Source organism: Populus euphratica, unplaced genomic scaffold (genome assembly GCF_000495115.2).
Source record: "Populus euphratica unplaced genomic scaffold, PopEup_1.0 scaffold16.1, whole genome shotgun sequence".
In the NCBI taxonomy this organism is placed as follows: domain Eukaryota; kingdom Viridiplantae; phylum Streptophyta; class Magnoliopsida; order Malpighiales; family Salicaceae; genus Populus; species Populus euphratica.
In genome coordinates this window covers 1103532-1130446 of record NW_011499882.1, presented here as the reverse complement: position 1 = coordinate 1130446, position 26915 = coordinate 1103532, and the positions used below count along the sequence as shown (strand labels likewise).

At 29.7% G+C, this 26915-nt stretch overlaps 3 protein-coding genes across 3 annotated transcripts; 1 reads left to right on the top strand and 2 right to left on the bottom strand.

Annotated features, from left to right (window-relative positions):
- Positions 1–4301: 4301 nt before the first annotated feature.
- On the bottom strand, positions 4302–6221 carry LOC105129625 (probable (S)-N-methylcoclaurine 3'-hydroxylase isozyme 2). The gene is made up of 2 exons (XM_011031759.1): positions 5085–6221; positions 4302–4984 (listed from the first exon to the last, which is right to left on the bottom strand). The coding sequence occupies exons 1-2, from the start codon at positions 6012–6014 to the stop codon at positions 4379–4381; spliced, it is 1536 nt and encodes a 511-aa protein (XP_011030061.1). The 5' UTR covers positions 6015–6221; the 3' UTR covers positions 4302–4378.
- Positions 6222–15518: 9297 nt separating this feature from the next.
- LOC105129624 (DNA-directed RNA polymerases II, IV and V subunit 6A) lies at positions 15519–17442 on the top strand. Its single transcript, XM_011031758.1, has 6 exons — positions 15519–15657; positions 16327–16360; positions 16453–16625; positions 16719–16770; positions 16942–17009; positions 17158–17442. Exons 1-6 carry the CDS (start codon positions 15623–15625, stop codon positions 17225–17227), a joined length of 432 nt encoding a protein of 143 aa, XP_011030060.1. The 5' UTR covers positions 15519–15622; the 3' UTR covers positions 17228–17442.
- A 2335-nt stretch (positions 17443–19777) lies between these two features.
- On the bottom strand, positions 19778–21655 carry LOC105129623 (probable (S)-N-methylcoclaurine 3'-hydroxylase isozyme 2). The gene is made up of 2 exons (XM_011031757.1): positions 20694–21655; positions 19778–20605 (listed from the first exon to the last, which is right to left on the bottom strand). The coding sequence occupies exons 1-2, from the start codon at positions 21603–21605 to the stop codon at positions 20000–20002; spliced, it is 1518 nt and encodes a 505-aa protein (XP_011030059.1). The 5' UTR covers positions 21606–21655; the 3' UTR covers positions 19778–19999.
- Between the last annotated feature and the right edge of the window lie 5260 nt (positions 21656–26915).

The window sequence follows — 26915 nt, the reverse complement described above, 5'->3', positions numbered from 1 at the left end:
CTCTAAAATGGAAAGAGAGATCATATTATAATAAATGGTACTGATTTCGTTTACTTCAATAAAAGAATGGGAGAGTAAGTGGGTGGGCTAGGCTGAGAAATGTGCATTTTGGCCAGTTGAACACATCGCGCCGCACCCTGTTTCTTACTAGAAATTCACAACCTGTTTCCTCAACAAATAAATTACTAGAAAATCACAACCTGTTTCAGCCATTGGAGCCCTTCCAAGAGCTCACCTAGTTCTCTATAATTATTACATTAGCATATGGAGATATTCTTGAAGGTTCAATGTTCGGAGTGGAGTTATCACTGTACAAGTCCGTACCCTCTTGCATTCTCATATACACACACACACACACTACTAAAGTTTCCGGCAAAAGCTTAATAAAAAATTGCAGGTCATTGCTGCTACGTACTTCTACTCTATATTCAAGAAAAACATTTTTCGTGAATATATAAATTCATATATCAGTTGTATTTTTATAAGATTTAAAATGAATAATTAATTTCAGTACATAAAACTTCGTACTTATGAATAATTAAAACTCTTTGTTCTAGAATGATTTCTTGATTAATTAAGGCTAATTTTTATTTTTATTTTTTTGGGGGGGGGGTAATTAATTAAGTTGAGAATTAGTGAATAGATGAGGTGCTCATTTGAGGCTGTTTTAAGGAAATTAGAAGAAAATGAAGGAAAATGTTTGCAATGACAGCACAAGAGTGACCATATTCACAACTTCATATCCGTGGAATCAAAAGTGTAATTAAGCAATTGATTGATATTGTGTTTTAAAACAAGGATTGGTTAAATTTTAGTTTTTTTTGTTTAAAATTAATTTTTTTATGTTTTTTAATCATTTCAATGTATTAAAATTAAAAATATTTTTTTAAAAATAGAAATATATTATTTTAATATACTTCTTAGTAAAAATAATTTTAAAAAATATTTATTTATGTACTCTCAATCAACCCTGAATTGGGGAAGAGGCAATGGGCAATAGAATGGAGTTTGGATTAAAAGTATGAACTGCAAATTGGAATTAACAATAGATAACGTCAATGCAACGATAATGTCTACAATACGATGTTGGACTCTGTCGGTTTAAACAATTTGCAGGAGGTAATTCCCACCGCTTAATAATTAGCTGCTATTTTATTTGTTTATTTTCATGATTAATTCCACGAGTAATTTAATTAAATATTAACAGTTTACTCTGTACATGGACGGGGTCGTTTTAACTGATTGTATAAAAAGTAGGGCACCACGTTAATATATTATTTTAATAATTTTTTTAAGAAATTTGTTTGGTGTCTCTCTAACATTTGAAAGTATAATAATTATTCTTTTTAAAGTGTTTTTATTTAGAAAAATATTAAAATAATATTTTTTTATTTTTAAAATTTTATTTTTAACAATAGTATATTAAAATAATCCAAAAACACTGTAAAAAATTAATTTAAAATAAAAAAATAAAATCTTCACAAAAAACCAAATTAAAACTCACACTCAAACACCTCTGATATGTTGAAGATTGCACTAGAGTATGGTCGTTAACTTCAGGGCTTGTGGGATTAGTCGTGGTGCGCGTAAGCTAACCCGGATATCCACATTAATCTAAAAAAAAAAAAAAAATTGCACTAGAGTGTACAATATTTTATGTCATGTGACAGTTCACATAAAGAAATCAACAACTATATATGTTAATAAATATATAAGTAAAAAAATCATAAATAATGATTAAAAATTAAAATTAAAAAAATCAAGAAATAAATATAAATTAAAATATTTAATTTTTAGGTTTAGTTAACCTAAATTAAGTAGAATTGATCCAGTACACTATCATCTTAATATTTTTTTTTTAATTTGATCAATGCTTGGTTAATCTAGATTTTTGACCGGTCAATTATTTTTTTTTAATTCAAATTGATTTAAGCTCGAATGAACCCACCAGCGCTATCTAATAATGCTAAATGCATTGGCCGTGGGGATTAGTCGTGGTGCGCGTAAGCTGGCCCGGACACTCCACGTTCATCAAAAAAACAAAAAAAAAATAATGCTAAATGCACAAATATATGAGGCCAAATCATGTGTGAATTTTTTATCACATTATGGAGGAGAAAGAAACATAATGATATATAAATTTTATTATTATTATTATAGTTATAGTTATTATTATTACTATAGTGTTTCTATATGAAGAATACCACCGTGTAAATTTTATTCTTTGAAAAACAAAATTTCCAAGGATGATTTCTCATTTCATTGTAATATTGTTTCTTATTCTGTCACGGCATATTTTTATTCTAATTAAATATTATTTTCCATATTCCATATATCGCATATCTCATAGATTCTGTTTTTTTTTTCTACAAGAAGATATTATTCAAAACAAATCCAAACTGTACCATTAATATAAAGTGGAACAGTTACTTTTGAAGGAAAACTAGACATTTAAAAATGTGAGATGGAAATTAAAAAATTATATTTAAATAATTCCTGAGCCTTCGTTTTCCAAAACTTTAATAGAGTGTTATTATAAAATACTTTTAAGAATAATTTCAAATGACAGAAAAATATATTAATTATAAAAATTTTATTTAGGAACGATTTTTGTTTTAAAAAATTATATTATACTGTTTTTGTTATTTTTTAAATACAATTTATTTTTTATTTCTTATGAAAATAATAAATTATTTTTATTTAGTATTAATTAAATTAATACTCTATTTTTCTTAAAAAAAATATCTATCAGTGATATGTTAACAAAAACTAAAAATGTTTAAGGTTTGTGCTGTTTTATATAAACAGTGAACCACCTGACTATTTTTTTAATAGTTTAAAAAAAGCTTTAATTGTATTATTTTATGGTTTAATTATATGAAATTAAAGTCTAAATTAAAAACAAAAAAAAAATCAAGGCTCACCGTAAATTCATCACAATTTTTATTTTAGTAAAAAAAAATTATTTATTTTTATTCCATAAGTTAAGGAGAAGAGAGAGAAAGGTACCTAAAAATGGAAATTGAAACAAAATGATTGATGTTGCAGTATCAACTAAAAGGATCAAATTTGGTGTTAATAGCTTTTATGAGAAGAGTTTAATGATATTATATTTCTTTTATAAGTATATTTGAAAAATAAAATCAAGTTTTGTTTTAATTTTTTAGATTTGGATATCCTGAATTAGTCAAAATTTATCTATTAAATTATTTTTTTAATTTTTTTTAATATTAGCTTTAATTTTTTTTAAAAAAATAAAATTGTTTAGGTTACCTTTAAACATGTACATTTAATTTTTTTATATATTAATTGTTTTTATTTTTTTTGTTTGTCTTAAATAAACAATATTAACCGATTCACTCTCACTTAATGTAATTGAAAATTCAAAATTAGCAAGGACTCAAGTCAAGGTGTTTTAAATTTAACTCATTAAATTAAATTTAATAATAATATCAATGAATTTCCTGCAACTTGAATTATTATTTTTTCACATTTAAAATTGCACTAGAAAATACATAAAACGAATCGGATGCCAGGCCATGCTTGGAAATTGGAAGTTGGCCACGTAAGCTTACATGTGGGCTGACTTTGAAGTTATGGGGATTACAAAAGCTCAGCCCATAAGTAACTTAGTCTGTCCTGTTGTTGCAAACAATGAGCCCATATAAAGAAGTTATTGGGCTTATGAATTATTTTTGTGCCTTTTGCGACCCGTATTTTTGGAGACCCGACCCAATTACAATGCATTCACTCTCTATGGCATGTTTGGCATGGAGGAAAAATTGTAAGGGTATTTGTTAAAACTGGCAAACATAGACATAGAGCATATCGAATAAATAAATAAACATGCCATGATTATATTTTGACACAAAATAATAATAACCATGTAATTGGTAATGTGATGTGAATGTTTTTAAATTGAAAATAATTAAAATAAATTTTTTTATATCTTTTTTAATTTTTTATATTAGTAAAATTATAAAAAATCAATTTAAAATATTTTTAAATAAAAAAACTTTTAAAAATAGGTTAACAGTAAAACCCAAAGCTTGGGTGTCGACATTAAATGCACTGCCCACTTCGCTGAGCCCTTGGTCCTGTGGATAAGATAAGACTGGAATAGCTGCTGATCGCTAGACAGGATTTGATGCTTGTTTGATCTGGAAACTTGGTTTGGGGATTTTAGTCCTTCAGTGTTCTTAAAGCAAGACGAAGAAACAACGCCCCCTAGTCGGAACTAACTGCTCGATTAATTACTAATAAAAAGGGAAATAATTGAAAAAAGAGTTGAAGCGATCATAATGCTGAAATCAAGTTATATTGAAGCTAACAGCTTTTTATTTTGTGAAGATCTAAGACATATTATAGCAGGCCGAAATTACAATCTTCTTTTTGGAACAAGAAGCAGAGGTTGCTCCTTCTGCAAAACAACACCAAACTTATCCTTCATGTCTAACTTTGCAGGATCCTCACCGTTGGGAAGTGACCAGTCAAAACAACGGATCAAAGAGGCTAAAATCAAGGGGACAAGTTTGTTGGCCAAGGGTAATCCAGGGCAGATTCTTCTTCCAGCACCGAATGGAAGAAACTCGTAGTTGCCACCTTTGAAGTCCAAATTTGAGCCGAGAAACCTGTCAGGTTTAAATGATAATGGGTCGTCCCAGGTCGACGGATCACGGCTAATTGCCCAAACATTCACAAGAACTTGAGAATCCTTCGGAACTGTGTACTTCATAACCTCACAGGTCTCGGCAGCGCGATGTGGAACAAGCAATGGCACAGGAGGGTGTAACCTCAAGGTTTCCTTTATACATGCGTCTAGATATGGAAGCTGAGAGATATCAGATTCAGAAATTGTATTCTTTGTGATTTCTCTTTCCAGCTCTTCGTCAACTTTCTTCATAACTTCTTTGTTCTTCAGTATCTCGGCCACTGCCCACTCTATTGTTGTGGCAGTAGTGTCTGTGCCTGCGCTGAACAATTCCTGCAAAGCAAACCAAAAGAAATTACATACTGTCAAGATTCCATTGGATTCAAACCAAATACATGGGAATGAAAGCAAAAGGTATTTGGTTTGTTCATACTGCAGCTAACCAATTGATTTGATCGTCGTCAAACCCCTTTGCAAGAAAAACATCCAAGAAATCTCTCTTAGGAGAATCATGGACATAGCTATTTCTTCTTTCCTTAATGTTGTTTGCCCATATAGCAAAAGTTTCTTCAACAAGCTTGGATAATTTCCTTCTTAAACCTTGAGGGTCTAACCCTGCAAATATAGGATAAAAATCGGCTATGTTTGGAGTAGCAACCAACAACATCAACTTCCGAACATGGCTCTTCAATCCACCTGACATCCCTTTCTCTTCCAAACCAGCAAGATCATTGGAGAATAAAAGGTTTGATATTGTGTTGAATACAGTACTAAACACTACTTCTCCAATGCTAACAACTTTTCCTTCTCTTGCTACCAAAAAATCCATCAACTCCCCAACTTTCTTCTCTCTCAAAGTCGCATTTGACTCTATTGCTTTGGCTGAAAATAACTCAGTCCTACATAATCCTCGTAGCAATTTCCATGTATCCATGCTTTCAGGGCACCAGACGAGCGCAACCCGGCGAAGGACATGGCTTTCCCTAGGAATCACTTGAGGTACGTGTCGAGCCGAGAGGAATCGATCGTGGGTTTTGAGAATCTCAGTTGCTGCCTTTGCTGAAGAACCAACAACAAGGAGTTGAGTTCCTAACCTTAGTGAGATGAGGGGGCCATGAATTTTTGCAATTTCTGCCAAGGAGACATGAGGCTGATTCCCCATATGGAGAAGGTTGCCTATGATAGGCCATGGCTTTGGACCTGGTGGAAGATACTTGCTTTTAGAACATGACCTTATAATGTTCCTGAGGATGATAAATGTTAGAGGCAAAAGAAGTAGAAATAGAATTTCAGCAGAGGATACAAGACTGAACAAGCTTGGCAAAAAGCTTTGATCCATATTTTCTGAGAAGATTGAGCGCATCGAGGTAGCTGTATAAAGAGACTTATCTCTTGAGAAGACTGAATTGTGGCAAACTTATAAATAATTACAAAAACTCTCCTATAATTATATCATAATTAATTACGATATGTATTCACTTATATGGAATTAGAAGAAGAAAAAATTCAATACCAAACCTCTAAGTCCACAGGTGGACTATTGATTCTTGAAATTGAAAACTTTCATCCAATTAAACAGGCCCGTGGGCAGAAGATTTTTTTAAAAAAAAACCAAGGATATATTATTAATAAATGCTAGTGCTATAAAGCCGACAAGCTAGCAAGAAAGACAACGTACAAATTGAGCAGAAGGTTGCCGTCCGCACTTGGTCAAATAGACAGGTTTAGAACATGATATTCCTGTTAATCTGGGTCATTAATTGTACAGTTAGTTAGTGCCGAATCAGATATGCTGATAGATAAGTTATTATTTTAATTTTTTTAATCAAATCATGTTTTTAATAAACCTAATTGAGTTATTTGCAGCCATATAACTTTTTTTAATTTTTAAAATTAAATTTAATGTAGATATCTAAACTAGTTTATATATATCTTAATTTATTTAATAATTATTTTTTATATATAACTTAAATGCGTTGTTTATTGATATATGGTATCAACTAAATTAATTTTTATTTGATTTAATTTAAAAAATTAATTTAAATTAAAAATTATTAAATTAACTCACCAAACCGGTATAAGTTTAATAACATTATATAACATAATTATTGTTTAAAAAAAAGTGATAGGTATAAAAAAAATTATACAAAATTCTCATACCATATTATAATTTTCCAAATCAAATATTTACGAGATTCACAAATACTTGGGCATATATATTATTTTATGAAGGTTTATTATGATTTGTTTGAATCCAAAAGATATAGATGGTAATAAAAATTTTGATTTAAAAAAAAACTGGTACCATTAAGTTAAATCTGAATTACATTCCTAAAAATCTATAAGGTAATTATGCTTTTATATTATATGTTATATTTGATTCAAATAATATTTTCTTCTTCATACATATATTTATACTCTTTATCATACAAGTGGGTTGTTTGTTTAAAATGTTATATAATACCCAATTTATATTTTTTCACACACACACCATTTGCTATATTTGGAAAATGAAAAGAATCTTTTAATTAATAATAATTTTCACTATATTTTAATTTAGACAAATAATTAAGATTAAAAGCATTATATTATAATTAATTTGATATTTGATGCCTATAAAAGATGATCGAATATGAGTAAGGAAAATAATTCCAAATTCATCTAAAAATTTAGTTTTAGTTCTAAGCAATATTGATATTATAAATTTAAATTGCTTGAATTTCTAAGATTGTAAGATACTTGAATGAAAATTAAAAACATTTTGTTAACAAATGAGAGTATACAATTTCGATTGAAGATATATAATTTCGGTACAAATAGGAGTCAAACCTGAAAGAACAATGATGTGATGCCTGCTTCTTTATGACGTAACCATTTTGATTTTTGCTTGTAATATAATTACATGAATCTCCCTTGCAGTGGGAAAGGGCTTCTCCCGAATGTCCTAAAACAACAAAAAAGATAATAAATGATAATAAAATAAAAGGGGCCAAGCTTCAACGACCTTCCAAGCTGGCGGCCATTCATGAAAGAGTTTGCTCGTCTTCAACAACCGCTCTTTTACTTGGCCAGTCAAGCCTTGATTGCAATCGCCGCGATTATAATTTTAAATATTTTTTTATTTATAAATATATTAAAATAATATATTTTTATTTTTTAAAATTTATTTTAATATTAACACATTAAAATAATTTAAATTTTTTTAAAAATATGATGTAAATCACGTTTTCAAATATACCTTGTATCTCTTAAAATACCCTCTCACTCCACCACAAATCACTATTATAAAACTGTAGTTTGTTTAGCGTTTAAACTAATTTGAATTTAAAAAAAATATATAAAAAAAAATTAATTTAAGTAACCTAGTTAAAAACTTGAATTGAATTGACATTAAAATCTAATAAAAAACATGGTGATTTCATTTTAACATTTAATTTTTTTAATTGATCTAAATTAATTATATTAATTTGTGATACGAGTTTAACTCAAATCAATTTCAAATTGAGTTTAATAATCCTGTGGCAAACTAAAATCTTTGCCTAACAAATTTTTATCAAGAAACTATGACAAACTTTTCCAATATTTCAACTACAACTCCTTCCATAGAAACACTAGAGCACAAAAATCAGAAACAATACCTCGTCCACAAGGATGCCATCAATTTCCCACCATGAATTGGCTACCCATTGTGGAAAAACCATCGCGTGAGGTCAAAACTCTAGCTATCCTTTCAAAACCACTTGCTTCATCATTCACAAGACACCTCTAACACCCCCATTCTAGAGAACGGAGATTACGAGCTACCGGTGGCGGTAAACACAAGTTTAGAAACAAAATCTACCTACCAATTGAGTTTTTTTATATGTGATATTTTATTTTATTTTTACATGAAAATATAAAATAAAATTAAAATAAATTACATAGAAAATAAATAAATTTTTTATATTTTTAACAAATAAAAAATTAACACATAAAACAAAATATTTTAAATATCTTTTTATAAATATAAAATCTCATAAAATAAAGATCGATACATAAAATAATATCAATAATTATTGTAGTTTATGTTACATATTTTTAAATCTCTATAACACTACATTATCTTCTTGAATCCTTAACTTACTAGTTAATATTTTTAATTTTTAATTTTTTTATTAGCAATAATTGTTATTCAATATTTAGACAAAGACTTATATTCAAATAAAAAATTATTCTTTAATTTCTTTTTAAAAGGATTACTCTCTCTACTAAAAGGATTGAAAAACATTATAGTTACTTACTGTTCTAGTAAAGCACCTCATGTTTTTTTTAATTCATCCTTCAATATTTTAATAAAATTAAAATAATCATTACAATTTGTTATAGTTTATATATATATATATATATGAGGTTATTATAATCTTAAAATAATCTTTAAAACATATCTTGATATTTGATTAATATTCAATTTTTACAATTGTCTTTTTTTATTATTACATCATTAAATAAAAAAAATAAAAAATAATTTTTTAAAATATAGTGAAGCCCATGATTCTAGTAATAGGTTTTACGAGTTAAGCCTTAAAACCCATATTAATCTAATAATTCATCATTTCAATATTTTTAAAAAAGATTATCTTTAAAAACATTAAAATTAAACTATGTTTTTACTGATCGTCTATGTTGTGTTTGAACCCAATAAACCTCTTATACGGGTTAATTTTAAACCCAAGCTAAAAAATGAGTCGAGTAAAAAAAAATTCAAAGTTAACTAGTTAGGTGTGTTTTAATAACAATATCAAATAATTTTTTGTTTTAAATTTCATCTTTTATTTTTTCTTCTTTTAATTGAATCTTATTTAATTTTTTTAATCAATCTTATTCTTCGATACTTGGATAATTTTAAATTGGTATTCATAATTTATTTTGATTTGTTTTCTTTAAAGTTGTTACAGTTTCAAATAAATATTGCATCATTTGATTGGTACTTAATTATACAAGTATCTATTTTGTTATCATATCTTTAAATAAAAATAATTTAAAAAATAAAATTATTAAATATAATAAAATCTATAATTTAAATTATAAGTTTAATAAATTAAGTTATGAAACTTGGATAAATATAACATATTCTCGTTTTAAATCTAACACACACACACACACACACACTATATATATATATATATATATATATATATATATATATTTCGAATCTTTTTTCTACTTGAAAAATACTTGTTATTTAATATTTAGACAGAGACTTAAAATAATATCAAATAACAAAACATTCAATACCCGCACATTTTTATTCAAAACAAAAGGAAATTATGAAATCAACGCACATATAAAAGTGTGTCTGCTAATTATTTGTGTTCGCACACATAACACCTCCACTATACTACTGTTGCTGGAATAGAACGCAGCCTCGGAACAGAATTATGCTGCTTGCCGGGCGCCGATGGTGGAACTATCGCTTTTGCAGGGAGGAAACCGGTCCCTTCTCGAGCGATTGGCAGCGTTGCTTCCCTTCATGCGGCGGTGATGCCACTCAGAAACAACCCGAGGAAAAGAACAAATAATACTTCACGGATTAGCGCCATCACTAAAAAACAATTTGAGTTGTAGACAACACGGTAAGAGACTATAATTTATATACTGCCACAAAAACAAAATCTATTATAAATTATAGAGCAATATTCTTTATTATTTAATGACAATACGAATTATTCAATATTACAAAATATATATTCTTTACTTTCCTAATCAATGGAGATCTCTTTCTATATGGCATGCGTTTTTTAGGAAATCTATTTGGATCTTGCATGCCGTTACTTTCTTGAGAAAATAAACGATTATCATTTATTATCAATTATGGCGTCATATTTCTTTTTAAAAAAAATTGACAATACACGATATTCAATAACTAGACAAAAAGACCTATCATAATATCAAATAAAGAGATATTTTGTAAAAGAAACCCAATCAATTAATATTTCTTTCTACATATCATGCATTTTCTTAGTTGATAAAAAAAAAAAATTTGATTTTTTTTTTTGAAATCGGGGCTTGGGAGCCCAAGAAAATTAAATTAAATTAGTAAATGTGGGCCTAAAAATACCATCTCACTCCATCACAAGTTACTATTATAAAACTTAAACTAGTTTGAATTTAACAAAAACAAAATAGAGAAAAAATTTAATTCAAGTAACTTAATTAAAAACTTGAATTAAATCAATATTAAAACTTGATAAAAAATATGATAATTTAAAAAAAATCTCATTTTAACATTTAATTTTTTTAGTTTATCTAAATTAATTAATTTATGATATGGGTTTAACTCAAATCAATTCTAAATTGAGTTTGATAGCCAATATCGCAAACTAAAATCTTTCCCTAACAAATTTTTATCAAGAAACTATGACAAACTTTTCCACAATTTAAACTACAACTCCTTCCATAGCACAAAAATCAGAAACAATTCCTCGTCCACAAGGATGCCATCGATTTCCCACCATGAAATGGCTACCCATTGTGGAAAAACCATCGCGTGAGGTCGAAACTGTAGCTATCCTTTCAAAACCCCTTGCTCCATCATTCACAACACGCCTCTGACACCCCCATTCTAGAGGACGAAGATTACGGGCTACCGGTGGCGGTCAACACAAGTTTAGAAACAAAATCTACCTATCAATTAAATTTTTTTATATGTGATATTTTATTTTATTTTTATATGAAAATATAAAATAAAATTAAAATAACTTACATAGAAAATAAATAAAAAATTATATATTTTTAACAAATAAAAAATTAACACATAAAATAAAATATTTAAAATATCTTTTTACAAATACAACTCATAAAATAATCATGGACCAATAAAATAATACCAACAATTATTGTAGTTTATCTAATATATTCTTAAATCTCTATAACACTACATTATCTTCTTGAATCCTTAACTTACTAGTTAATATTTTTAATTTTTAATTTTTTTATTAGCAATAATTGTTATTCAATATTTAGACAAAGACTTATATTCAAATAAAAAAATATTCTTTAATTTCTTTTTAAAAGGATTACTCTCTCTCCTAGAAGAGAAGGATTGAAAAGCATTATGGTTACTTATTGTTCTAGTAAAGCACCTCATTTTTTTTCAAATATTTCTTTTTAATTCATCCTCTAATATTTTAATAAATTTGAAATGGTAATTACAATTTGTTTTATTTTTGTATATGAAGTTATTATAATCTTAAAATAATCTTAAAAAAAAATATATTGATATTTGGTTAGCAATTAATTTTTACAATTGTCTTCTTTTATTATTATATCGTTAAATAATGTTTTTTTAAAACATAGCAAAGCCCATAATTCTAGTTGTGAGTTTTAAGAGTTAAGCCTTCAAATCCATATTAATATAATAATTCATCATTTTAATATTTTAAATTAAATCATTTTAAAAAATTAAAGTTAAATTATATTTTTATTGATTATTTATATTGTCTTTAAACTCAATAAATCAATTAAATCATCCATATACAATTTTCATGTGGGTTAATTTTAAACTCAAGTTAAAAATATAGTCGAGTTAAGAAATTTTAAAATTAACTAATTGGGTCTGTTTTAATAACAACATAAATAATTTTAATTAAATTTTATTTAATTTTTTAATTAATTTTATTTTTTAATACTTGAATAATATCAAATCATAGCATGAGGTTTGACCTCACGCAATGGTTTTACCACAATAAAAAATACTTGTTATTTAATATTTAAACAGAGACTTAAAATAATATCAAATAACAAAATATTCAATACCCGCACTTTTTTATTCAAAACAAAAGGAAATTATGAAATCAACGCACACATAAAAGCGGGCCTGCTAATTATTTGTGTTCGCACACATCACACCCCCACTATACTACTGTTGCTGGAATAGAACGCAGCCTCGGAACAGAATTATGCTGCTTGCCGGGCGCCGATGGTGGAACTATCGCTTTTGCGGGGAGGAAACCGGCCCCTTCTTGAGCGATTGGCAGCGTTGCTTCCCTTCGTGCGGCAGTGATGCCACTCAGAAACAACCCGAGGAAAAGAACAAATAATACTTCACGGATTAGCGCCATCACTAAAAAACAATTTGAGGTGGAGACATCACGGTAAGAGACGATAATTTATATACTGCCACAAAAACAAAATCTATTATAAATTATAGAGCAATATTCTTTATTATTTAATGACAATACGAATTATTCAATATTAAAAAATATATATTCTTTACTTTCCTAATCAATGGAGATTTCTTTCTATATGACATGCGTTTTTTAGGAAATCTATTTGGATCTTGCATGCCGTTACTTTCTTGAGAAAATAAACGATTATCATTTATTATCAATTATGGCGTCATATTCCTTTTTTAAAAAAATTGACAATACACGATATTCAATAATTAGACAAAAAGACCTATCATAATATCAAATAAAGAGATATTTTGCAAAAGAAACCCAATCAATTAATATTTCTTTCTACATATCATGCATTTTCTTAGTTGATAAAAAAAAAAAGTTCTTGATTTTTTTTTTTTGAAATCGGGGCTGGGAGCCCAAGAAAATTAAATTAAATTAGTAAATGTGGGCCTAAAAAGCTCATAATACAAAATTAAGTACAATCCCAAAAGAAGGATCACTAAGCATTGGGTGGTCAAACCAACAATTTGTTGGATCACAAAATTAATTACAACACCTAGTTATTTTTTCTATCTCCACCTTGGGTTTCTGCTTGTGGCATTTTATAATTTAAAATCAATTCTTCATTTTATTTTTGTATATTTGATCTATATTATTTTTTTAAATGGTATATAAAATTAATTTTTTTTATTTTATCATTTTTTATTTTTTTATTTATCAGATTTAGTTTTTATTTTTTTATAATAATTTGTATTGTTTTAGACAATTTTTAGAATTAAAGTTTTTTTAATGATTTCATCTTTTTTTCCCTAGGTTTCTTGATCCTTAATTTTTTGTTTTTTCCAATTCCCTTTTGTTTTGGTAATTTTTTTACATTTTATTTTTTTCAATTCTCCAACATTAAATTTGTCTAAGAATTGAGTTTATTTATTAAACCCAAATTTAAAATTTTATGACATGTGAGTTTGAAAAATTAACTTAAATTTAAGAAATTCACACGAGTTTATTTTTTTTCTTTCTCTATTAAAGCTAATATTTCTTCAGTTTGATCATTGTATATTTATTTATGTTTTAATTTTATTCTTTTTTTTCTATATGTCAAATTTTGTTCATATTATTTTAATTGGTATTTATTTTGTTTTAGATGATTTTTAAAATTAAAGTTTTTTTACAATTTCATCCTCTAAATTTGTTTTTGCATAATTTGATCATCATTCTTTTTGTTATAATTTCTTTTGCTTTGAATTTTTTCAATTAATATTTTTATTATAATTTCATCATTCAATATTAAATAAATTAAAAATTAAATTTTTTAATTAAACTCAAGTCTGGAATTTAACTGGTTGTGAATTTGAAATATTAACCCTAATCTAGAAAATTTATTTGGGCTTGCATGTTTTTTTAAGTTAATTCTTTTTAATTTTATCATTTAATATTTAATATTTTTAAAACTTTATCTTTATTCTTTAATTGAAATTGAAGTCAATTGAGACCTAATCTAGATTCTACTAGAAGGAGAATAATGAAAGAAAAAAGAAAAAGGCTTATTGTTCAAGTGGATTGACTTATTATATATGGTTGTGACCATTATCCTGGTTGTTAATTACATGAGTTAACATTAATTAATATAATATGTTATTATTTTTTTATTTTACTTTTAATATTTTTTGATAATATAATTTTTTGACAATCTATTATTTCATATTTAAGCTAATGTTAGGTGTATATTAAAATATTAAAATAATAACGACATTAAATTTTTTACTAACTAAATCACGGTGATTCGTTATATCAAATAAGCCACATCATTTTTGTTTTCATTCATTAACATATATGATAATCAATTAATTTTATTTGATACACCAGTCAAGTTTTGATTTCACATTTTAAATATTTTATCACATGAAAAAAATAATAGACGTGGCTTATTCAATCTAACATGTTACCCTGTTTAAATGGTGACGTAGTTAGTGAAAAAATGCAGGTGTAGAAGAAGAAAAAAAATGCAGGGGGATAAGAGATTAAGGTTTTGTTTGGCTGGTGTAAAATAATTCACAAATTTTAAGATTTTTCTGCTAAGACGGATGTAACTAGATATTTAATTTGTATTTATTTCTTGAAATTCCCTTTCTCTTGTTTAATCATGCTTCTCATAGCTAAATTATTTGGTTAATAAAATTCTTGTCTTTCATAAAAAAAAATTAGTTATGTAATTTTTACTATTATCAATATTTTTTCATTTCAAATTCACAAAGAAATTTGAGTGATTATACTAATTTCTTTGATTATGATAAATTATTTGAAAATTGGTCTCGTGGTATTTTCTCTAAATATTTCAACCAATAGCTTAAAGTTGGAAAGATATAAAAATACTACATCTTTTATGAAACAAAAATAAAATATAAATCTATTTCGACTAATAGTATAATAAGAACATTTATACAAAGTTATGATTTCAAATTAAAAAATTCAAAAAATTAAAAATAAAAATAATAATTAAAAATGATAGAAATGTAAAGGGCAAGCAAGAGATAAAATTAAAAGAAAAGACATCGAGGACAAATAAGAAAACAGAAATAATTAGGCACGTAAGTGATATTTCAAAATATTTCTAAGTATGTCTGTGATATAAATATAAATATGTAGGGACTAAGATGGTATTTAGCCAAAAGAATGTAAGAAACAAACGCTGAAAAATATAAAGCAATGCCAGCTACAGCGTGTTGTGCTCTCTCGTATTCCAGAGACAGAAAGGGTTTTAGACCTACAGAGAACCAGAGAGAAGCTCTCCTTCCTTCTTCAAGAATCAATAATGGCAGACGAAGATTACAATGATGTGGACATGGGGTTTGCTCCTATCTCCCTCTTTCTCATTAAAAAAAGAGCTAGTATTTATTTTTCTCTGTTTAAAATGGTCAGAAAAATAGGGTTTTGTTAGCAGGGATCTGTTTTGCTCTCCTGGAACCAACTGAGTGTTATGATGAAATTTTGCTATATTTGAGTTGATTGGAAAGTTTTTGCATCTGGGTTTTGGGATTTATATTTTTTTGTATTTTGTTGTTAAATCATGCTATTTAGTTGATTTTCATGATTGTAGTTTGAGTTTATAGTGTGAATATGATGTTTGATGTAAATTTTTCTGCTTTGTTGATATTGTAATCCCATGAAGTAATAATTTTGCTTTTATAAGGAGTTGCTTAGTGTTTAATTTGATGAAGTTGTTGTTGGTGGCATAAAAGCAGAAATCAAACATTGGTGATACAATGTTTGATTTCTGCGTTTATGTCACGAAAAGATGTTAGAGAATTTTGTGTTTTAGATTTTAGAAACCATTTGAATATTTATGACCGCTCAGGATGCTGTGTTTTATATATATATATATGAGATTCATCCTGAATGTGCCATGCACCTGTTTCTGGATACGTTTGGGAATGTCCTTGCTTTATAGAGTTATTTTTCCCCTTTCTGTCTGGTGCTCCAATAACAGGTGTATGGTTTTCTCAATTGCTGTTGCAGATATGAGGATGAGCCACCAGAGCCTGAGATTGAAGTAAGAACTTGATATTATGATTTGTTACCTGCAATGTAACTTAGAAATCTATCTTGTTCTTTATTTAAAATGTGGGTGCAATGATTGGACAGGAAGGGGTTGAAGAGGATGCAGATAATGATAACGATGTAGATGACAAAGGGGAGCCAATTGAAACTGAAGACAAAGAGGAACAGGAACCAGTGGAACGGCCTCGTAAAACATCAAAATTTATGACAAAATATGAGCGTGCTAGAATTTTGGGAACCCGTGCTCTTCAAATCAGGTTTATTCATTTTCCCCTTAACAAACTTGGTCGCTATAAAATTAGGTTGGGCCCGTTTAGTTTGTGATTGCTAATTTTTCTTTTGCTCTGCAGCATGAATGCTCCCGTAATGGTTGAGTTGGAGGGTGAGACTGACCCGCTCGAGGTAAGATTGTTTTACTGGGATATATGTTGAATTACTAGATTATTGCTTTATAGAGATGAAAGATACTGTAGTCAGTGGCGTGCTTCTTGCAACGTATGATATGGTTTGTGTGGACAACTGTATGTTATATATGTTCAATAGTTTGATGTTTTGGTTTTTCCATTTGATTAGATTGCTATGAAGGAGCTTCGGGAGCGAAAAATACCTTTCACCATCCGTCGTTACCTGCCTGATGGAAGGTCAGATTGTTAGCTTAAATTATCCTTAGCAAATTAATTTTGCCCCCCACAATTGGAGAGGCATGTATAACATTTTTCTCCTTTAATTTTCTTTACTGTTCACTCTAGTTTGTTCTTGTTCTTTAATGCACCCTGTGGAATTATCCAGTTATGAAGACTGGGGAGTTGATGAACTAATCGTGGAGGATTCGTGGAAGAGGCAAGTGGGAGGTGATTGAGAAACCAAGATTTGGTTGGTGATTCCTGTTGCAATTTGATCAAGTTGGAGATAGCTTAAAGTCTTGTATAATATGTAACCAAAAGTATTTGCTCTAATTACTCGGAACATGACCTGTGAAACTAAACTGAATATGTGGTGTTATGACAGATCTTGAATTCTAGAAGTGCTTGTGATTCTTAGAAAGAAATGAATATGGGTGCTTTGAATTTTAAATGTTATATGCCGAAGTTCTGATGGAATGATTTGTTGGATGCATGTTATGGGACATGAGAAGTATTTTATTCTCCTGCCGCCAGGCATGGGAGAAGTTTTCTTGAATTTATTTAAAGTAACTGCAATGTTAATCATGAATCTATTGCCGACTATATGAATGAATTCCTAAATGATTTCTCTTACGTAAAAGCTTCCCATTCTGAAGCTCGATCATCTTCCTGCGGCCATTAGAGCTGTACTGCTATTTTGGACCCGACAATTTACAATCGGTGCGCGTGTTTCTTCTCTCTAAGAAAGTTTCAAAGTTCCAACCTCTCTTCTGTGGGGAAAGAGACTCAAACATAGACAAAATTATTGTTGTCTTTTCTTGAGGTAACTGTGTATAATTAGGGCGTCCTGCCATAGATTATGGGTGTATTTGGTATTTTAGTTATTGTTGTAAAGTTTTTTTTTTAGAAACTATTTTTAGTTGAGGTTGAATTAGAAAAATATATATTTGATTAAAAGTATGGTTAAAATTGAAGTTAAATAAAAAATAATTTAATATACTTGGTTAAGAATATTTAATTAAAATAATTAATATATATATATATATATATTAATATTGATGGGTTTTAATTTAAAAATTATAAATTTAACTATTGTTATTATATTATGAAATAAATAATATTTTATATAAAATATTTTTTATTATTTTATTTAACTATTTATAATTTCATTACGTCTGAAATATATTCAATAATTTTCTTGATTTTTTAAACATATAACAATAAAACTTGTAAAATATAATTAAAAATAAAATTAAAATTATGATTAAATTCTGTAAATATTATATCATCAAGTGAATAAAATACAATTTAAAAAATATTTTTTATTTTATATAAAATATTTTTTATTATTTTATTTAACTATTTATAATTTCATTACATCTGAAATATATCCAATAATTTTTTTGATTTTTTAAACATATAACAACAAAAATTGTAAAATATAATTAAAAACAAAATTAAAATTATAATTAAATTCTATAAATATTATATTATCAAGTGAATAAAATAAAATTAAAAAAATATTTTTTATTTTACTAAGTTGTACCGATTCAATGCATTTCACACATTGAACTGGAACCAATTCGACCAAAACAATAAAGCTATAGTTCACTGTAGCAGTTTCATTATTCACTTAACAATATAGCATGATCTCTTTTCTGTCTGTGCAAAAAAGCAGCAATTTATTAATTTTCTCTCTCTTATGTTTCATACATAATATATAGTTTACTGTAGGATCCATGCATATTAAATTGTTTTTTTTTCTTAACTAAATATTTACGAGCTGTGGTTTGGTTTAAAAGCAATTCCAGCCGCATTGACAAACATGCACTATGACCACTTGACTGCCTCTATATTATCTCGGGAAAATCAAATATCAAGTTGCCTGAGTGTAGCTATCATCTCGAAATGTCTATTTTTTTTATTAAAAAAATCAATTATTTGATTGTCTGTAACGCCTAGATAATTTTCCCATCAATGGTTAAATATTAATTGAAAACTCAGTCCTGGATGTATAGCATATAGGCATTACTCTTTAAAGCGGATAAAGTTAAGGCAGAAATCATATCTTTTATTTATCAAAGATACAATAATATTTTTTTTAATTTAAACTATGTATAATCTTTGTATTTAAGATTATCGTAATAATGTAGTATCAACAAAACCTTGGTGTCCTCCTCAATTATTTTTATATTTCTCTTAATTTATTTATATTATTTAACATAATATCAACCATAGTTTCATAAAGTAAAATTTAATCTCAAACAAATTTTTCATAGATCTCACTTTAAGTAATATTTGTTTAATTTATATAATTTATTTCTTTTTTACTTTATAATTTTTTTATTTGTTGATTAAGTCTGAGATGATTTGTTTTAATTTATAAATATAAAGTTGGGTTAAAAGAATTATTTGTATTCAAATTATGTAATAATTGTTATGTTAGTTTGATAAATCACTGGAAACCAAATACAAAGATTAGTAATTAAATTAACAAATTTATTAAGTATTTTATACGTACAAAGTCAGCTAAATATAAGACAAGAAAGAATATTTGGGATCACTATTCACACAATCAAATTTTATAAAATAATATTAATTAAAAAATGACATGGCTTTAAAAAAAAAAACGAAAAGAAGAGTGTCAATTATGTCGTCCTTCATCGCCTTCACATACATTTTTTTGTTTCTCATGTTCAAGTTAAGGAATTACCTTAAGATTCATCAACCATTATGAGAAAGACTCTTGCTTTTTTGAAGTATGAGATGAAGAGAATGTTCTTTACTGATACAGAGTTGATGTAGTCTCTTCAGAGACTTCCAACAATCTTATTTCAAACAGAACTAGTAAGCTATTAAACAGATTGTATGCATATAGCAAAACACCACACCAAATAGCCTAACATGCTTCATGGGCTACAACACAGTACAGGAAACAATCACGCAAGATAACAGAAAACACGGGGAAATTAAAGGGTTGCTCCATCATCAACCACAAGAAGTTATGATCATTTCCTCAATTTCGGTATAAGCTTAAGAGGTTGCTCCTTCATCAATGTGATACCGTACTTCTCATCCATGTCTAGTTCATCAGGAAGCATGTTATTTGGTAGAGACCAGTCAAAGCCATGGATTAAATTGGCCAAAGCCAGCTGAACTTTCTTAACAGCCATTGGTAACCCAGCACAAATCCTCCTTCCACTTCCAAACGGCAAATACTCAAAATGGTTTCCTTTGTAATCCAGATCAGAATTCAGGAATCTCTCAGGTTTAAAACACGAAGGGTCTTCCCAATTGGCAGGGTCTCTTGCAATTGCCCATACATTCACAAGAACTTGGGTGTCCTTTGGTATGGTGTAGTCCAAAACTTGACAATCTTCTGTTGCTCGGTGAGGTATTAGTAGTGGTGCTGGAGGGTGTAGTCTCAAAGTTTCCTTGACACATAAATGCAAGTAAGGGAATTTTGCCAGGCTTGATTCTGTTATCAAGTCTTCAGGAGTTTCTCCTGCAAGTTCTTCGCGAAGTTGTTTCATTGCTTGTGGATTCCTCATCAGTTCTGCCATCGCCCATTCGACTGTTGAGCTAGAACTATCCGATACTGCAGCTAAGAGTTCCTGCTCCCATAAAATAATGCAAATGATATTACTAATATCTCAACAAAAGGAATGTATTATGAGTGTATAAGATAGAGATCATATATACCAGGAAGAATAAACTGATTTGCTCATCAGAAAACTCCCCATCAAGCAAAACATCAAGAAAATCTTTACGTTCACTGGAATTATCATCATCTCCTGTATCGTTGCGGCCTTCTCTGCGTTCTTTGATGATACTCCCCCATAATTCTTGAATTCTACTATCGCACTCATTACACTTTCTACTAACACCTTGAAGATCCAAACTACCTAGTAGAGGATACAAATCCGATATGTTTAGAGTTGTATGCAACTCCATCATTTCCCTTACAAGCCCACACACTCTCTGACACTCTCCAGTTTGATCATAATCTATCAAGTCTTTTGATAAGTAAATGTTCGCCAACGCATTAAATGTATAAACAAACACAATATCTCGTATTTTGACTACCTCCCCTTCCTTCTTTTTCAAGAAATCTATCATTTCTTTGGCCTTGGTTTCTCTTGTACTTGACTGTCCATCAACGACTTTAGAAGAGAATAGCTCATTCCTCATCAGGGAACGAAAGAACTTCCATCGGTCGGTGCACTCAAACGTCCAAGCTATGGAGTCCTCATTCAGCTTAGGGTCCTTAGCAAAGGATGCGTGAGGCACACACCGGCCGGAGAGTTCTCGGTCATGGGTCTTGAGGATTTCGGAGGCTGCTTCCCGAGAAGACCCTACCACAACAAGTTGAGTCCCTAGTCGGAGGGACATGAGGGGACCGTAAACCTGTGCTAATTTGGTCAAGGAAATATGGGGCTTGTTTCCCATTTGAAGTACATTTCCTATAATAGGCCATGATTTAGGCCCTGGTGGAATGGCCGGGACTTTGGATGATTTGTGTTTTAGGACAAGGGAAAGTAACAATAATATTGCTAGAAGAAACAACATGGGAAAAGATGGATAGGAGTTTGCTATAACACTTATTGAAACCATGGTTTCCGTGAATTAATGCAAAGAAGATGTGTTACAACTTTAACAACGTTGCTATTTATAATGGTGGAAGAGGCATTCAAGCAGCTGTCTGCAGACTGTTGCTGCCAATAATTAGAAAAAACAAACATTAACATTAAAAAACCTGGCCATTAACCTGAGGGGTTTATTCTCAGATCCAATCTTGTGGTGGTGAGCCAATAACTTCTTTTTATATCTCCCTTTTCCTTTGTTAATGCTTTTCCGAGAGAGAAACGAATACCTTCGGACAAGAAATGCCATGCATCCTCAAAGAGTAGGAGTTATGATATCAGCAAATCTCAAAAGGCACAAAAAAGAATTAATTTATATATCAATGATCTTTGAAAATTTGATGGAATCAATCACGTGATCAAAAAGAAAAAAAAAAAGGAACGTCGAAGGCCTTCTTTTCTCTCTCTCTCTGTTTTTTTTTTTTTTTTGAATCATCTTTCTTTGCAGTTTGCACACAATGAATGAATTAATATTTGGTGGATCAATTTGTAAATTTTTTGGAATAAATTTAAGGGGCTTGAGAGTTGAGATGCCATTGTCAAGGTCTCTCTCTGATCTCCAATGAATTTGATGGTCCCAACTAAATTCATTGATAGTGAATGAAGATCTTCGAACGTAATAAAATAAGATGGGCTTAAATTCTAATTAATCATTCACCATTATCTCGGGTTTAATATTTATATTTTAAAAATAAGAATAAAACCTGCTGCAGGGTTAAATCTCAACTAATTGTTTTAAATTTGAATAATATTTTATTTTTAATAGCAATCCGGTGGTGGTTGTGAGCCAATCGAAGGCCTAACATGTTTGAAGAGCACTTATTTTTTGTGTTCCTTTTTCTAACAAGTCCAAGTGGTCTTCTTCTTCTTCTTCTTTGAATCATCTCTCTTTACCCCAATGAATGTCTTAATATTTGTGGATATGTTGGAATAAATTTAAGGGGCTTGAGATCCCATTATCCAAGTCTTTCTCTCTCTCTCCCCAATGAAATTGATGATATAAATTCAAATGAATTAATATTTAAAACAAAATTGATGATATTTCACCGCAAGGAATTTAGGCTTGGTTGAAGCAATTCTACCTAAATTTATTGAGACTGAATGAAGATCTTCGAGCCATCATACGAGATTTCATAGACAAGCACGTGGTACAAAAACCATATGATTCATGTTTGAGGAGATTGAGACCCTAACACCAATGGCCTATAAATATCAATTTAATTTCTTGAAACTTGTTGTTCAAAACTATTTGTCCTTTTTTATTATTAAGTATTGATAGGAAAGTGATGGATCAACAAAACAAAAATCATCAATGTCTTCTTATGTTAGATCCTTTTGAAATGGAATCTTTATTGGACCCATCCAAGGGCGTAGTTGAAACATAGTCATGTGCTATGGTAGAGTTCACCGGCTACTTTAGGAAATATCAACTCACCAATCTCAAGCACTCACTTCGCAAACGCACCAGCCTCAAGATTAAATTTTCATAATTTAGAGAATCATATTTCAAATCTTCCTAGCTGCTGTTTGATAACGCGGCTGAGTGTGGGGTTAAGATTGAATCATAAAAATATATAATTGATTAAAATAAAATATAATTTTATTTTGATGGAACCCACCATAAATGGAGGAAGCACCTTCAATTTAAAAAAACAAAAAGAATTAAACTTTACAAATAGTAGCTCAACTCATTTTTTTTTTAAAATAAAGAGGTTACTCTAAGAAAATTAAATAGAAATGTAGAAGAAAGGTTTAACGAAGACCAATACAGAAAGAAAAAGGGCATCACCGCCTACCTCCCTCGTAGCTGCAACGAGAACCGCTTAGAGTCACTGTTGACAACAATAACACCATCATCAGAGGGGAGAAAATCGTGCAGGGTAGCTTGCTTTTCCTCTTCACCATCTTTTTTTTTTTTTTTTAGATGGGAGAAAATCGTGCAGGGTAGCCTGCTTTTCCTCTTCACCATCTTATTTTTTTTTTTTAGCTGCATTTCCTGTCTCCACTATTCTGCAAAATAAATAGGGGAGAGTGTCTTCGCTGTTCATAAGTGAGACCAGGTCTTACCCGAACCTAAATACATTGAACCAAGTTTGACTAGTAAAATAAAAGGTCCAACAAAATTTATCAGATATTATGTTTTATTCAAAAAATAGTGTTTAACATTATTCAATGGTATTATATAATTACATTATAAGAAGATCGCATAACAGTGTAGTATTTATAAAATTTGATCGCAATCTCAATTTTACTCCTGATGATATTTTACCTGATATTATTGTATGCTTAGGAAGCCATGAAAATTATAGTCCTTATCGTATGGATTTCATATGTGATGAAATTACAGATAGTTTAATAAAATGATAAAAAATAATTTTTATAAAATATTGTTTATTTCATGATGTAATAACAATAGTTAAATCTACAATATTTCAATTAAAACCCATTAATATTAATATATGTTTTTTTATTTATTTTATAACCTCAATTTGAAAAACATTATTAACCAAATCCATTATTTTTTTTTGTTCAACCTCAATTTCAATCAAATATATATTTTATTAAATGAACTTTGTCACACCCGGATATCGCGGCTACCGATTAAAAATCATCTCGATTGGAAAAAGAACAGATATCTGGCATCTTGTTCTTTTAGTGGAAAAGGTCTTGTTCAAGGAGTCGCCACCTAGTATTATGGTCACCTGCCCAGTTGGTATATTGTAATGGGTTACCTACCCATATGGTCAAAGGAAATGAGAGCTCGAAGGCACGCTCGAATGGAGATAGGATAAGAAATGCACTACCTTTGATGGTGGAGGGCTCGAAGGCGCTCTCAAAAAGAAATAAAACGATGGCTCAAAGGCGTGCTCGAATGGAGATAAGATGAGGGCTCAAAGGCGCGCTCAAATGAAGGTAGGATAGGAAATGCACTACCTTTGATGGTCGAGAGCTCGAAGACATGCTTGAATGGAGAATGGTCGAGGGCTCGAAGGCGTGCTCGAATGGAGGTAGGATAGGAAATGCACTACCTATGATGGTTGAGGGCTCGAAGGTGCGCTCGAAAACAAATAAGATGAGGGCTCGAAAGCGCGCTCAAATGGAGGTAGGATAGGAAATGCACTACCTTTGATGGTCGAGGGCTCGAAGTCGCGCTCAAATAGAGAATGGTCGAGGGCTCGAAGGCGCGCTTAAATAGAGATAGGATAGGAAATGTACTACCTATGATGGTCGAGGGCTCAAAGGCACGCTAAAAAATAAATAAGACGAGGGCTAGAAGGCCCGCTCGAATGGAGATAAGACGAGGGCTCGAAGGCATGCTCGAAAATAAATAAGACTAGGGATCGAAGGCGCGCTCGAATGGAGGTAGGATAAGAAATGCACTATGTTTGATGGTCGAGGGCTCAAAGGTGCTTTCAAAAAGAAATAAGATGAGGGCTCAAAGGCGCGCTCGAATGGAGATAAGACGAGGGCTCAAAGACGTGCTCGAAAATAAATAAGACGAGGGCTCGAAGGCGCGCTTGAATGGAGATAAGATGAGGGCTCGAAGGCGCGCTCGAATGGAGGTAGGATAGGAAATACACTACCTATGATGGTTGAGGGCTTGAAGGCGCACTCGAAAAGAACTCAAAAGGAGTTAAGATAGGAAATGCACTACCTCAGGAGTGGAAATTGAAAGGTGGTGGAAAAATAGAGAGTTTTTTCAGGTGGCCTAATTCTCATGGGCGGCCTGCCTAGGTTGAAAAATTCTCAAAAGTGAAAATTTTTCAAAAGCAATTTCAATGTTCGCTATTTCAAGTTGGCCTTCCGCTTGATGGATTCCATTAGATTTTTCTTTAATAAAATTTGCAAAGCTCATTGTCCAATGTCTCAAAGTTTAAATGATATGCATGCATCTTTAACTGATTTGAAATATAGACCCCCATTTCTACTTAATCTTCTTGTTGCTTGGTTGGTGAGATCTTGCTATCTGGTTTGAGTCATCTTTGTTGTTTAGCTTTTTAGCCCACTCGAGTTGGCCCATGTAAGTCTATTTTCAAATTTGTTTGCACAACTAAACATTTGTGGTGCCTATCGTGACCCACTTGCTTGCTAAATATTTTCTGATTTGTTAAATAATTTGAGAGGAGCACTCATTACTCCTCATTTTACTGCTAAAAACATTCGGTGTCACTTGCTGAAAGGATCGAGCTGTCTTTTGTAAACCAAAATGCCCCCTTGTCTGGTTAAAGGAAATTACCATCTCGTTTTCTAGAATTTTTCCTTCTATACACAATGTTGCCCTCTTGTATTGGTTGTTGCCTCTAAGTGTGCTTCTGTCAACGACTTAGATAAATAAAGGTTTTAAGAGGCCATTCTCTTATTTCTCTCCTTTTCAGTTTGGTGAAGGAATATGGTTCTAGAATAAATCTTGAAATCTTAATCTTGTATTTTGAAAACAAAAATTATTTTGATGTGAGTCCAATAACAATTTACTTTTGAAATCTTGCAACTCCTTGGAAATCTTGAAAAAGAGTTTATTTGCTATTGTGTTTGGCAATGAGGTCTTTGGTGAAAATATGTCATGATATTATGACCTTTTGTTTTTATAGGTTTTCAGAGTGGAGGGCTTGAGAAAAAGCTCAAGGTTTTGTATGAGAAGAACTTGTCTCTTTTTGCACATTTATTTTTATCAGCATGAATAATAATGAGTAGTTTATTCTTGATGTCATGAATCTTATGAAAAAGTATTCTTTGCATTTTGAGAGCATTGTTTATTGTTTTAGGTTATTTACTTGCTTGATTAGAAAGGACTTCTATAGGCATGTAACATAGGCTGTGGTTTTTGGCTATGAAAGAAAAGGATTCATAAGGCTCAAAGAGTGTTTTAGGGCTTCAAAGACTAAGGATTACTATTAACAGTTTGACTATTGATGTCATTTGTTTATAATTTAGTCACCTCAATGATGGAGTTGCTTGATTTAGTTGTCATTCTACAAGTAGAATGTCAAAAATATCATTTTTTGAATAAACATCAAATTACTTTTGAAATCAAAATGCCAGATCAAATTTTTTTCAAAACTCCAATAGGAAAGATGATTTTGATAAGAGAGATGAATTACGTCTATGAGATCGTGTAAGGTTTCAAAGATGTGTTTGTGAGTTTTTACAAGAAAACTCTTTCAAGAAAATGAATAATGCTTGGTTGTGAACATGATTGAATGACAAACTCATTATTTCATTGAAACTTTAGAAAAGAAGTTTAACAATAAAGAACTTATGCCAACATCTTGGGCTATGAACA

Excerpts from the sequence above, each read along its gene's own strand:
- LOC105129625 (XM_011031759.1), bottom strand. The coding sequence starts at position 6,014 with ATGCGCTCAATCTTCTCAGAAAATATGGATCAAAGCTTTTTGCCAAGC. Across the intron at positions 4,985-5,084 it reads AAATCAATTGGTTAGCTGCA|GAATTGTTCAGCGCAGGCAC; the intron begins GTATGAACAAAC and ends TTTGCTTTGCAG.
- LOC105129624 (XM_011031758.1), top strand. The coding sequence starts at position 15,623 with ATGGCAGACGAAGATTACAATGATGTGGACATGGG. Across the intron at positions 15,658-16,326 it reads TACAATGATGTGGACATGGG|ATATGAGGATGAGCCACCAG; the intron begins GTTTGCTCCTAT and ends TTGCTGTTGCAG. Across the intron at positions 16,626-16,718 it reads ACCCGTGCTCTTCAAATCAG|CATGAATGCTCCCGTAATGG; the intron begins GTTTATTCATTT and ends TTTGCTCTGCAG.
- LOC105129623 (XM_011031757.1), bottom strand. The coding sequence starts at position 21,605 with ATGGTTTCAATAAGTGTTATAGCAAACTCCTATCCATCTTTTCCCATG. Across the intron at positions 20,606-20,693 it reads AAATCAGTTTATTCTTCCTG|GAACTCTTAGCTGCAGTATC; the intron begins GTATATATGATC and ends TTATGGGAGCAG.